Below are 14,651 nucleotides of genomic sequence, written 5' to 3' on the forward strand. Positions count from 1 at the left end.
GCTTTAGATTTCAACTATGATGTTCTGAGGAGTTTTCATTTGGGAGTTTCTAGAGATTACCAACATATTCTATTTTTTCTTTGTCCTCTTCTTCAAAAAGACTGGGAAGTGTTCAGTTTTGATTTCTTGAAATATGGTATCCAACCCTTTTATGGTTATCATTTTTAGCTAATATTAAGACTAATAACTAACTTTTATGTAGTGCTTTAATATGTGCAAATCATTTAATATATGTTATGTCATTTGATCTTATTTGGAGTTTCTTCTTCTGGGTTTACCTCATGGTCAGCTCTCAGTACAAGGTATTTCTTCATTATATTTAGTATTGTCTTCCTTTTACTCATATTTTTATCCTCAGTTTCCAAATTGGGGGTAAGTACAAGTACAAATTGTACTTGGGTCAAATTATACTTCTGCACTTCTTGATTGTGTGGGTAGGTCCTGATTAGTCTTGAGTGTGGTAACAAAGATTAGACTCTGTTCTGTAGGAATAGTGTGGCCTTGTCTCCTGTCATGGTGCAGGCCCAGATTAGCTGAAAGTAGGATCAGATGGACTAACCTGGATGCTTTTCTGTCCCTTGTTCTGTCTTCCTGTAGTGACTGAGGTTCTGTCATGTCACCTTGAGCTAGGATTTGCTCTGGCCCTATCCCCTCCTTTTATGGGACTGCCATGTTTTATATCCCACTTACCTTGACTTGCTGCACTTATGGCTACCAGAGGCTTTTTGTGTATTCCTGGACTGAAAGACTTGAAGCAGGCAGACCCACCAACAGGCTACTGCAATAATCAAGGAATAAGGGGATGAGGGCCTGAACTACAGTGGTAGCAGTGTCAGAAGAAAGAAGGGCACCTATTTGAGGGGTATTGCAAAGGTGAAATCAATAGGCCTTGATGTGGGGGAAGGGTAGGGAAGAATCATACAGGTTGACTCCTAAATTGAGAGCCTAAGGGATTGGAGAATGACTTTGTCCTCTACAATAGTAGTTAAGATAAGAAGGAGTGAGAGTTTGGGGGAGGGGAGGTGGTAGGGGTGGCTTAATAATGAGCTCTGTTTTGGATAAATTGAGTTTAAGATGTCAACTGGACATCTAGTTCAAATGTCTGAAAGGCAGTTAGAGATGCAAGACTAGAGTTCATCAGAGAGACTGTGTAGAAAAAGTAGATTTAAAAGTCATCAGCATATAGTTGACAATTAAATTCTCAAGAACTGATGAGAACACCAAGTAAAGCAGTACAGTGAGAGAAGAGGGCCTAGGACTGAACTGTGAAGGACCAGAAGTCCTGAATATGTTTTGAGTTTTTCCACTTCTGGTTTATATAACAATGCTAATTTATGGTTTTCTAAGTCAATATACCACCTGCAGGGATCCCCTTCAATTTGAGTTTGACACTACTGATCTACTACGCAATTTATTTTTTTTAAATGCTTTGACTAAAACAGACATGAAATTAATGTTTGTTGAATGAATGAGTGATGTATTTATGTTGGTTCCAGAGAGAATGTATTTGCAAGGCCAGAAGCTATCTAGCTCGAAGCAGAGATACTTTAAAAAAAAAAAAGATTTGCTAAAGGTCATTTCTATGGGATCTGAGGCCTTGAACTCCAAACAATAAAAGCTGGCCAGCTACTGCATAGCTAAAGCAAACATACTCCATTAGGCCAGGCCCTCCAAAGGGAAGGAAGCCTGTCACCCCAAATTGACCTTAGACAAAAGTAGCGCCTGCTCTATTCCACAAGCTTCAGGCACTCAAATTATATGGGTCTCTCTGGTTATGTTTACAATTCCAATAATCTTTATCACATTACTAATAAGGTACATAAGCACTCTCTCACTCTTTAATTGGCTCCAGTAGTGACCTTAATAGCTACCAAGGGTAACCTTGGGTTCAAAACTTGAAAATTTGCATAAGACTCTCCATATTAGTGGAGAGAATAATGACTCAAAGCTGTGTGAGGAGTTGACATAAGAGCTTGGATGGGCAGAAACCTTTTTTTTTTAAAGCAATCAGGGTTAAGTAACTTGCTCAAGGCTACAGGGCCAGTTATTTCTGGGTGTGGTGCTGAGTATCTGAGCCCGGGATTTGATCCAGGTCATCCCGACACTGGAGCCGGTGCTCTTACTCGCTGAGCCACCTGGCCGCCCCTAAGCAATTGGGGTTAAGTAACTTGCTCAAGGTTACACGGCCAGGTGTTTCTGGGTGGGTGCTAAGTGTCTGAGCCCAGGATTCGATCTCCAGGTCTTCTCAACACTGGAGCCGGTGCTCTTACTCGCTGTGCTACCTGGCAGCCCCGGCAGAAACCTTCTTGCTGCTTTGAGAGAAGATACATCAGGACCTAGACTCTAGGGAGAGAAAAGGTTCTCAAAAGCTGAAATATAGGATAAAGATGATGCCTTGATTCATCCCGAATTTCCAGCTTCTCTGTCTGTCTCCTTCCTCTTCTGTCCTCTATTCTTTCCTCTCCCTTCTCCCTGCATTTACCCCACCCCAACCACCATTCATTTTGTGTATGGCCTATTATCTGATCTGCATAAATTTCATAATTTCCGTTGCTATCTGCGTGGATAAATAGATTTATTCAGTAGTCTTCATGATCCTCTTCTGACTAACTAGCATTTGGTGAGAAAAGGTGAAGTTTTGAAGTCTAGGACAATGGAACAGAACCAGGAAAGCATTTTGAGCCTACTCCCAAAAAATTCATTTCCTTTAGACTAACAACATAGATATAATTCTTGTCTCTAGCTCTTCTCTAAGCAGAGATAAATGGCTAGCCTTGTTGCCCTTTCTCCCACTCTGCTGTTGGCAGGAATCATGGTTGGCAAGATTCCTGAGATATCTATTAAAAACTCTCAGTGAGTCACATTTAGACAAACCAAGTGGATAGACCCATAACTTACACAGGTGACATACATACACATTAGGAAAGTTTTTATAACAACATTTTAATAGAAGAAACCCTGAAAGTAAACAACCATAGAATAACTTGCCCAAGAATGAGTTGCTAGACTCTTCTGGAGATGAAATTGGCTTTTCTCCCCTCTATCCTGACTTCCCCCTTTGAATCACAAAGGGATAAATAAAGAAGTGAAGGGGGCCAGAGTTGAGAGTGAAGAAAGTATTCATTAGTTTGGTGACAGAATCACCAGCCCCAAGTGATGGAATCCTAATAAAGCTGCCATCAGTCCCAATATTCTAACTTCATTATAGGCCTCACTGTACCTACCTAACCCCCCACTCCCCACCCCCCACCAATATCCTACCTTTTTCATACATGGCTCACTGGTCACTGGAACAACAGGTGTGTCCCTGAACTCTTAGTTCCCACAGAAAAAAAAGGTGTATCCATGTGATGGGAACCCAGCTACTGCCTCTACCTAGTTACTGCCCCCAGACTCATTCCCACAGAAACAGGTGGGTTCTTGTACTCAACCATAATCACATCATCCATCTAGCCCAAGACAGGACCACAATAACTAACCATCTGTCTTCACCAGACAGGACCACAATAGCTAGCCAACTGGAGGGCAGTATGACCAGAATACTTAACCACCTAACCACAGATGGGACCCCTCCTTCATTACCTAATCCATTAAGAAACTCCTCCTGCCTTTTTAATATTAATCATGTTCCTCTATTCCATGTAAATTTTGATTATGTACTTGCATCTTTACCCTATAAAAATCCATCTTGCTTTCTCTGAAGTTACTAGCTCCTCTTGGAACTTACACCCACTTCATGAGAGGCATCAATCTCAGTAAATGCTTATACTTGGATTAGAGGTAGTCTGACTCTGAATTCTTTGAGATAGTTCTACCACAACATATCATGAAACCTCAACAGTTTTTGGCATCCCTGGGTTTAAACCTCAACACCAGGGGAAGCTAGGTGGTAACAGTGAATAGAGCACCGGCCCTGGAGTAGAAGGACCTGAGTTCAAATCCAGCCTCAGACACTTAACACTTACTAGGCGTGTGACCTTGGGCAAGTTATTAAGCCCAATTGCCCTGCCCTCTTCCCTCCAAAAAATAAAGAGAAAAAAAAAACCCAAAACCAAAAAGCAAACCTTCAACACCAGGGTCTATAGGTCACTGCCTTACTTATTCCTATTGCCTTATTCCTGATCACTACTATGCTCTACTAGACTTACAACTTCATCTGATCTATAACCTTTCCTGGTCCACTCTCCTTCACACTCAAGCTTCATAATCTCATTTCTGTTCATCAAATCTTCCTCAGTCTTCAGCTTAGACAGTCCAGAAAGCAGTCATGGATGCTACTCCTTCCTACACCAACCTTTCCCTTCTTCTCTGGCAAAACAGAAAATGTCTTGTGGTTGCTCCATGGCCTCCAGTTTCTTTTTCAAAGTTCATTTGAAGTCAAGAACAAGAAAATCACAAGAACTAGTGAGAATAATAGTCTGCCCAACCCACAGGCAGAAACCCACCCTACCAAATTTTCAATGGTGACTTCTCAGGGAATAGGGCAAGCCTCAATTACATTAACAATAGGCTCTTCAGAAGTTATGTTTTCTGAGTTTTGAATTGGAACATGCTTCCCTAGACTATAAACAGGAGGTTCAACTGGGACATTATCTCGATAAAAGTTATATAAAATGAGCCCTTGGCATTAATACTGAAAGTTTCAAAGGATCTTATGTTTAACCACTCAAAGTTCTTAGCATTTGTGAGGTCAAGGGTCCAAAAACCCTCCCAGATCCTCCATTTAAGAAGGGTACTCAGGGCAGCTATCTCATAATTTCCCACAAAACTATATTCTTGAACTTCATTATTGTTTTTAGAAACACATAGACTCTGCAGGTCACACCTTCACAGTGGCCCCTGATCATGGGACCACCATCTTCCCTCTGATTGGAGAAGGTGGAGGTGGACACTTAGAGCACTCTGCCCAGACCCTCCATGTAAGGAGGTTAACCAGGGAAGCCTTCTCATTATTCCCCACCAGCTGCACTCCTCTGAATTTTATAATGCCCTCCATCAGGCACCCTTTCCCTCCCCCCCCACACTACTTAGTTTCTGTTTGTGTTTTGTCTTCCCCCACTAGATTATTAGCTCCCTGAGAGCAGAAGGTCTTTTATTTTTGTTATTTGTCATTTGTTCTAAAAACACCAGGCATCAGGAAGGTGATGTCTTGACTTGAAAGTGAATTGGATTTCTGTCAGGCAGAGCTGTGCAAAAGTCATCAGCCTCACTCTCTCCTCCAGAATCATCAGAGTCCAGGGGCAAAACATAAGTCAAGGTGACTCCAAAGCTGTCTTTTGCCTCTTTTTGTATCCCCAGAGCTTAGCACAGTGCCTTGCAAACAGTAAGCACTTAATGAATGTTTATGGATTGATTGCTAAATGAAGAACAATTGTCAAAATGGAAATGACAGAATGGCTAAAAGAGAGAGATGATACTCAAGAGAATTAGGGAGACAGTAAGAGAGTTTCTGAGCTAACCTTATCAGAACCTCCTCATTTCTCTTCAAACCAATGCTTACTCTCTCAGCTGAAGACCTACCCTCATACTTTATGGAAAAAACTAAAACTGTTTGCCATTAGCTTCCTTTTCTTCCCTCCTCATCCTACATCACCACTACGTCATCACTACATTATCAAACAACTTCCTCCATATCTTTTCTTTCACCTCTGTCTCTCATGAAAATACTCCATTTCCCTACTCGGCTTTTTTACCAGCTGTCCTCCAAGCTTAGGATTCCCTCCCTCCCTCCTCACATCTACCTGAGGCTTCCTTCGAGATTCAAGCTTAAATCCAACTTTCTAGAAGAGAACTTTTTAGTACTAACTCCCATACCTCCATCCCACTCCCTATTGTTAAAACCTACCCTTTAAATTCTCTCCCATTTACATAGTATATATCCCTATGTACTTGGTTGCTAGCATTGTCTCTCTCCTTGGAAAGTGAGCTAGATGCCTGGGCACAGACTGTGCTTCGGCCTTTCTTTATATCCTTAGAGCTCAGTAGAGTGCCTAGTGTGTAATAAGTGCTTAATAAATATTTGTTGATTGATTGATAAAATCATGTTGTCAGGCTGAATAAACAACATCCTCAGCAGCTGAAAGAACTGATAGAAATTGCTGTACCACAATCACAATATTTGAAATATGATAGAGAAATGAAGAGATAACACTAAAGATGAGAATGATAAATGATTTGGTTTTCAAAAGGGAAGAGAAAAGATTAATTTCATTTCATTTCTCGTGGAAAGGTTAGTGAACAGATAAGAAAAAAACAGTTATTACACTGTCTTCATCTGCAGTAGACAGAACACTGGGTTAGGAATCAGGAGAATTCATGTTCATGAGTTCAGATCTGGCCTCATACACTTAATAGTTATGACCCTGGGCAAGTCATTTAACCCTGTTTGCCTCAGTTCCTTAATCTGTAAGTAAAATGAACTGGAGAAGGAAATAGCAAACCATTCTAGGATTGCCAAGAAAACCCCAAATAGGGTTATGGAGAGTCAAAAATCATTCAGCAACAACAACAACAAAACACACATATCAAGATTAATCATATTTCCGTTTCTGACACTCAAGTCACAAAGCATTTATTGAAGACCTACTATGTGCCAGATACTGTGCTAAGAACTGGGGATATAAAGGAAAGTAAAAATGGTCCTTGCCCCAAACTGGGGGCATATATGTGGGGAATGCTGAAGAGAGTTAACCTAAATTTTAGCAAAGAATTGATAAATAATTTCATACAATTCCTATGGAGAAGAAAAAAGGAAGAAGATTTGACAATAGAACAATTGGATGGATGCTGAACTGATTGAGTGAATGGTCATAAAAATAATCATTAATGGTCGAATGTCAACTTTGCAGGTCTCCCCTAGATTACCTGAGGATTCTGTACTAGATTCTATATTTTGTTATTGTTTTTAATTATTATTGATGAATTGAACAGAGACATAAGATGGCATGCTTATCATACCTGAACATGACACAAAGTTTTAAGGGAAAGCTAATGTTCTAGATGACAAAATGATGTTCCAACAGATAGTGTCAGGCTAGAGCACTGGGTTCAACCTAATAACATATAATTCAATAAGGATAAGTATTCAACAAACATTTTCTAAGTCACTATGTGCCAGGTACTATGGAAAGTTTAGGGAATAAAGTAAAAATATGGCTACTACCTTCAAGGACATCCCATTCTGATGGGGTAAATAATACACAAATAATCATATATGTATATATATATATATACACACAATATAAATGGGAAGAAATTCCAGAGGGGAGTCAAAAAGAAGCAGGGAAAATGTAGAAAAGGCCTCTTAAAGCAGATGGCATTTGACCTGGTTCTTAAAGGAAGACAGGGAAGTCAGAAAGTAGAGGCTGAGAAGAGATCATTCCGTGAATCTCCAGCAGCTAGTGAAAAGACATTTGGTACCATGTTATATTATATTTAAGAAATAACAAAAAAACCAATGTCACTGGATCACAGACTATGGCTTGGGTGGTGGGGGGGGGTGGCTAGTAAGGTGTAAAAAGACAGGAAAGGCAGGAGGGGACTGGGTTATGAAGTGATATAAAAGTCAAACAGATGAAAAGAAAACTGGAGTTAATTGAATATTGGTGACATGTTTAGAGCTGGTCTTTAGGAAGATCACTCCAGCAACTGAGTAGAGGATGGACCCAAATGGGGAGGGTCTTAAGGTAGAGAGATCATGCAGAAGGCAATTGCAATACTCCAGAAATGAAGTGGTGAGGCCTACACCAAGGTAATAGCTATATAAGGGAAGAGAAGAGGACACATCCAAGAGATGTTGAGAGGGAAGAAATGATATGACTTGGAAACAAATTGATTATGTGAGTTGAATTGGAATGAGAAATCAAGGGTAACACTTAGGTTGCAAGACTGAGTGACAGAAAGGATCATGGTACCCTTCACAAAATAGGGAAGGTTGGAAGAAGGTAGGGTTTAGAGAGAAAGATAATGGGCTCTGATTTTTGGACATGAGTTTGTGATGACTATTTGTTGTTGTTTAGTCATGTATGACTCTTCATGACCCCATTTGGGGTTTTCTTGGCAGGGTTGCTGGAGTAGTTTGCCATTTCCTTTTCCAGCTCATTTTACAGATGAGAAAACTGAGGCAAACAGAGTAAAGTGACTTGCCTCCAGGGCCACAGCTGATTAGTGCCTGAGGATAGATTTGAACCAAGGAATAAGAGTCTTCTTTACTCCAAACCTAGCACTCTATCCACTGTACCATGTAGATACCTTGAGATGTCTGAGACATCCAGTTTGAAATGTCCAAGAATCAGTTGGTGATGAAAGAAGCCAGGAGAGAGGTTAGTGTTGGACAAATAGATTTAAGAATTACCCACATAGAGAAAATAATTGAATCCATGGGAACAATCTTATTATTCCTCCCTTGCAATTTTTCCTATTAGAATATGCTGCTAGTTCACACAAGTGCTTGTTTATGTTCAAAAGCTACCTCCCCCAAGAAGCTTTCACTGATTACTCTGTACAGAAATAATCTGTCTCTTCTGAATTTACATATAATATCAATAAATTAATACTTGTAAAGACTAGCCAAGCAAGTCACTATTGTTAGAATGTTTGCTTTTCTGTACTAGCATTTGGACAAAATAATTGGGTAGTAAGCAACTGCCTAGAAGATTCAGAAAATGTTAGGTTTTCCTGTCTCTTGAGTAAATCAATTCCCTTATGAACTAAATGAATCTCATGACCATAAAATGTCAAAACCACTTTAAAAATAAAGTTTAACTCTCTTCTTCCCCCCCCATACCACACTCACTTACAACCGCAACTAATACTATAATTCAGACAATTAATGGGTGAACTCGAGAAATTAACTTCATAATTATATACATCTATAATTTGTTATATGGTCATTTCCAGATTAAGCAGGAATATGACACTTCCTCTCTTGACCTGTCACTAAGATACCAGTTACATAGCATATGAAATATGCATGCAATTTCCATATTCCTCTGCCGTTTAAATGCTTGACACTATTTTTAGACTTCAGGGCAAACTTTAGATTCAAAAATCAGTAGGTTTTGTTCCTACCCAGAGTCATACATACCTGTCTGACAACAGTGGTATGCAGAGAACAGGGAAACTGAACAATCTTTGTAGGTAAGTAAGGTGGCAGGTTTTCATATAGATAGACACAAAACATGAGCATCAGGACTGGATTTGGATCACAAATATCAACAGCCTAATTTCAAAAAGAAAAAAATGTATAAATTAGCACAATATTAAGATATGTGAAGATGCACAATAATAGGTAAAAACATTGTTAGGCAAATACCGAGAGGCAGTGTGGTTAAATAAATGGTGAACTGGCCTAAGAGGCACCCAGATAGTACAGCAGATAGAGCTCTGGGTCTAGAATCACAAAGACCTGAGTTCAAATTTCACCCCAGACACTTCACTGTGTTACCCTGTGCAAATCATGTAACCTCTGTTTTCCTAAGTTTCCTCAGTTATAAAACAGATAATAACTGTGCCTACCTCACAAGGTTTGTTGTGAAAATAGACTGAGATAATTGTAAAAGTGCTTGGCACTATGCCTTGGGCCCATAGTAGGTTATATATAAATTTTTATTAAATGTTTATTCCCTTCCTCTCCTCTTCCTCTGCCATCCAATCAGGAAGATCTAGAAGCAACAGTGGGAATACTGTTATAGGAACTTTGGGAAGTCATTAAGCTCTTAATGCCCTGGGCAGCTCTCTAGACAATTACGTATAGAACAGCTGTCTATAAGCACTGATAGCTAGACTTTCCTGACCTAGAATTTTCCACCCCAGTGAAATCACCAGTCTAGACAGAGCAGTCAGTTGTTCACTCTTTTCAGTCATGCCCAACTCTTTGTGACCATTTGGGGTTTTCTTGGCAAAGATACGGTACTGGTTTGCCATTTCCTTCTCTAGTCATTTCACAGATGAGGAAACTGGGGAAAACAGGGTTAGGTGACTTGTCCAAGGTTACACAGCTAGTGTCTGAGGCCAGATTTGAACTCACAAAGATGAGTCTTCCTGACTTTAGGCCCAGCACTCTATCCACTGTGCCACCTAGCTGCCCAGCAGCAGTTAGTTATCAAATACTTATAAAATGTTATTTTTTTTTAACTTCCAATGTATGCTACCCATCCCACCCCAGAGCAGAGATAGAGAATAAGGGAATGTGAAAATCAGCTCAAATGTCATGAAAAGAGAAACAGAAATAGTCTACAAAAATCTACGTCGAGAAACTCCTAAGTTCTCTAATGAGAGTCATAGGTAGACGTAGGAGGATTTAAGTGACTACAAGCTCAGTAGGGAATCAACAGTGGCAAAAACAAAATGAAAACCTTATGCAGTCTGGAGCTGGCATTACCAGAAACATTCCTCCAAAACAAGGGACATAATTGCTCCATTGTACTTGGCACCAATTTACTTGGCACATCTGGAATATTAGACTGTGTTGGGGCCCTACATTTTAAAAGCAGCTCTGATTAGAGTTCTAGAGGATGGGATTCAGAAACAAAGTATGTGTATATACATACACACATATGTGTTGTACATATTTGTGTGTGTTTGCGTATATAGATATATAAATGAAATAAATTAACAAACTAGGGAAATTTAGCTTTCACATATTTGAAGGACTGTTACCTTGAAGAATTAGATTTGGTTTGCTAGTAGCAACCCCTTGGTGATGCATGATGGAAGGACTCTTCTCCCCCACTTCAGAGTGGGTGTGGATATCCTGTGATTGCTTCCTATCTGTTGTGAGGACACTTAATTTCCTGAGGAGCCTGAACTTCATGGCTATAGTAAAGGGACAGCCCCCACCCCCAGACTTCTCCTTCCCACTTCTAGGTTCAAGGATGACTCTTGGGTCTATGAAGAGAGGGGAAGATGTCTCTCCCCCCTCCTCCACACCTGGCCCTGTAAACCCTTTAAGCCTGTGCCTAAGATGGGACCACCTCCTATTTGTGACTTCTTTCTTTTGATGCAGGGGCTTGTTCGAACTTGAAAGGGTAGAAGCACAAACTTGGCATGAGCCCCTCCTGCTCCAGTCACTTCCAACACATGTAAAAATTGACTCTAAACAAACTTTAGGGCTACAGAACCAACAAAGTGACAGAGAGAAATAAATCTCCCACGGAAGGCAGCCCAGCAGGCCAACAGGAAGGGCCTATAGCACTGAGCTGGGAGCCAAGCACAGTACCGCAGGAGCCAGGTTTCCAGCCCCAGGGGGAAGGAGGAGAAGAACAGGAAGGTGAAAGAGAATGGGACAACCTTATTCTCATTGAATTTATATTAAGGAGGCAATAACATACACACTCAATTAGCATCTTATCCTACAGGAAAATAGGGGGATAGGGGATAAAAGGGGAGATGACAGAAGGGAGGGCAGATTGGGGGAGAGGGTAGTTAGAAGCAAACATTTTTTTTCTTGCATGATGCTTGTTTTGTTTTGTTTTTCTGAAGGGGGAAAGTAGGGCAGTTGGGGTTAAGTGACTTGCCCAAGGTGACATGGCTAGCTTTTGTGTTAAGTATCTGAGCTCGGCTTTAAAGTTAGGTCCTCCTGACTCCAGGGTTGCTGCTCTATTCACTGTGCCACCTAGCCACCCCAAGAAGCAAACATTTTTGAAAAGGGAAAGGGTCAAAGGAGAAAATAGAATAAGTGGGGGGGCAGGATAGGATGGAGGGAAATATAGTTAGTCTTTCACAATATAACTACTATGGAAATGATTTGGGTAACTACACATGTACAATCTATATTGAATTGCTTATCTTCCCAGGGGAGGTGAGTAAGGAGGGAAGAAGGAAAAAAATGTGGAACTCAAAGTTTTAAAAACAAATGTTTAAAATAATTTTTGATTTTTACATACAACTGGGAAATAAGATATACAGGCACTTGGGTATGGAAATCTATCATGCCCTACTAGAAAGTTAGAGGGTGATGGGGGAGGATATAAGAGAGAACAGATTGAGGCAAGGAGTATTCAATAGGCTTACTATTTTTGGGTGGGGGTTGGGGAAAAACAGGGAGAAAAAAATTGTAACTCAAAATCTTGTGGAAATGAATGTTGAAAGCTAAAAATAAATAAATAAATAAAAAAGAACTTGAAAGGCAGGCAGTATTGCCACCTTCCTGGGCACCCAGGCAACCAGAGGTCAGCTACTGAAGCAGATGCAGCAACAACTGCAGCCACAGCAGAAAAAGGAACAGAATGTCCATGACAGAGTCATCTACAGAGAATGAAACTACCATAAAATAGAATATTCTCAGCATTGTTTTAAATGGAAGTGAAATGTAAAATAGCTCATAAATAACACTTCACAAATATCCCAACAAAGTTTGCGACATAACCTCCTAACATAATTGTAGTCATTCTCCATATTGATTGTTGTTCAGTTGTTTCAGTTACTTCTGACTCTTTGTGACCTCATTTGGGGTTTTCTTGGCAGTGAAACTGGAGTGGTTTGCCATTCCCTTCTCCAGCTCATTTTACAGATGAGGAAACTGAGATAAAGAGGGTTATGTGACTTGCCCAGAGTGGCATAGCTAGTGTCTAAGGTCATATCTGAACTCAGGTCTTCCTGATTCCGAACTGACCTTTACTGATTATGTCACACTTTGGGAGTGGCATAAAATTGTTGCAGTCACCATTCACATTTGTATTCTGAATAACTTAAATTTTTTTCCCTTTTCCATCCTTCCTTTCCAATTGTTCCACTTGGAATGATCCCTTAGACCGGAGTATGAGACATAATGGTCCTTCAGGATTCTGAGAAGGGAGTGGAGGCATTTGGAATTTAATGCCCCTATTGAGGAAATGAGCTACCCCAGAACAATCAACCCCACCATGATACCAGGTTAAAAAAAAAAGGGATTGGCAAATATAATCTGCCCCTGTGACCTCACCATGACTAGCCTCAGTGCTAAGTGTATAATTCTAGAATACACATATAGGAAGAATAAATAGGGTTTGAATTAGTGATGAAAGAAGAACAGAGATAACAATCCACAATTTCCACATCCTACTTTCAACAAGTGCAAAGGGAGCAGAGCAGATGTTCCCCATGGAAAGTCCCATTTACTAGAGAATGCAATTATTATATGTTTACAAAAATGTTATACTTCATCATTTTTTTTTACTTCCTATGGATCTTACCCAAAAGCAGACACAGGGAATAAGAGAATGTGAAAATCATGTATAGTGAGGAGTAACAAGCATGAATGTCATGGAAAGAAAAGCACAAATAGTCTACAAAAATCTACATTCTTAGAAGCCGCTAAACTCTACAGGGAGAGTTATAGGGAGATTTAGGAGACTGAAGTGACTACATTAGTGGGCAATTGGTTGCCCCAGGACTAGGTCTGTTGCCAGCTTGTAGTCCTGGTGACAGTGACTCTTTCTTTTCTAGGTGAGACATGGAGATTCTTCAAAAGACCCAATCTTGTTAACAAGTACATCAGCAATGTATTCCTCGTTAAGCCAATAAGCCATTATTCTCCCTCATTCTAGAATCAGTCCAGTGATTTAGGCTCGGGGTTAAAATGCAATGAGATACTCAAGGACCATAAAATGCAATAAAAGCAACTTTAAATGACTAAAAAGGATTCAATTCCTAAAGTTAAAAATGATAGTGACTCATAAAACTCTCCTCTGCTTCCAGAGTGTCTAAGGCAATTAGTAATGCTAGTTAAGAGCAATAAGAGTTTTGTTAAAACCTGACACCAACTCTCTATAGGGTAAGTTTTTCTCCTTCAGGAATAATAGAAGCTAAAAGGAGTTCCTGACCCCTTAAGCCCTACATGAAACAGAATCTGCTGGCGTCAATACCCCCACACCCCCAAAAAATTCTTCAGAAAACTATTTTATTGGTACATATGTCTATATTTATTTTATTGTTTAGTATCTATTTATGAAGTACTTTAGTATTTAGATATATCAATTTTTATTTAGCATCTTTCTATATATAGATATAGCATCTTAGTATAACTATAGATACATTTGTATTGCTTAAAATCCATCTATATGAATCCAGAGAGGAAATATATTTTATCTATAAAACTAAAGATACATTTTTATTGTTTAGTATCTATCTTCACATCTCTCTATCTATCTAGAGAGCCTTTGTATCTATATAGAAATAGATATATTAATTGATGAGATTTTTCTGGAAAATTTTTCATTTTTTTTGGAGGGTGGGTTGATTAAAAAAAAACATATTTCCTAAAAGGCTAGTCCTTTAAGGGGGCAGAGATTCAGTCCTCTCAGCTTCCTTGCTGTCTAAGGCATAAAAGGCATTATGGAGATTTGGGACCAGAGGGTATACACCTTTTGTTTAGAGGTTCTAGTCCCAGTCTTACCCTGCTTGGGCTGTGAATAATAAAATTAGCTTGTTTGCAAGTAGTTCCTACTATTTGCTGCCACATGAGGATTCCCTGGAACATGTAGCACACAGATAATAATGCCTTAATGTCCCTTAGTCATTATTCTTCCACAGAGTCCCAAATACAATTTGTAATTTTCCCTTAAATTCTGAAACCACATCATCATCATAAATATCATTCAAGCCATACAACTGATGGACAGTAAAATTAATAAGAGTGACCATGTATACCTCTGCTTATATCTGACAAGCTA

The 14,651-nt window shown here is 39.6% G+C and overlaps 1 protein-coding gene across 1 annotated transcript in view; it reads right to left on the reverse strand.

Annotated features, from left to right (window-relative positions):
- Positions 1–14,651, reverse strand: part of CFAP47 (cilia and flagella associated protein 47) — a 963,244-nt gene that overhangs the window by 600,517 nt on the left and 348,076 nt on the right. The window contains exon 38 of the mRNA XM_069063838.1: positions 9,086–9,220. Within this exon, the coding sequence (XP_068919939.1) occupies positions 9,086–9,220 (135 nt within the window). The remainder of the gene's footprint in view (positions 1–9,085; positions 9,221–14,651) is intronic.

This window comes from Petaurus breviceps, unplaced genomic scaffold (assembly GCF_028583685.1).
Source record: "Petaurus breviceps papuanus isolate PSGF00001 unplaced genomic scaffold, PetGlider_PUasm1.0 90603, whole genome shotgun sequence".
Taxonomy (NCBI): Eukaryota; Metazoa; Chordata; class Mammalia; order Diprotodontia; family Petauridae; genus Petaurus; species Petaurus breviceps.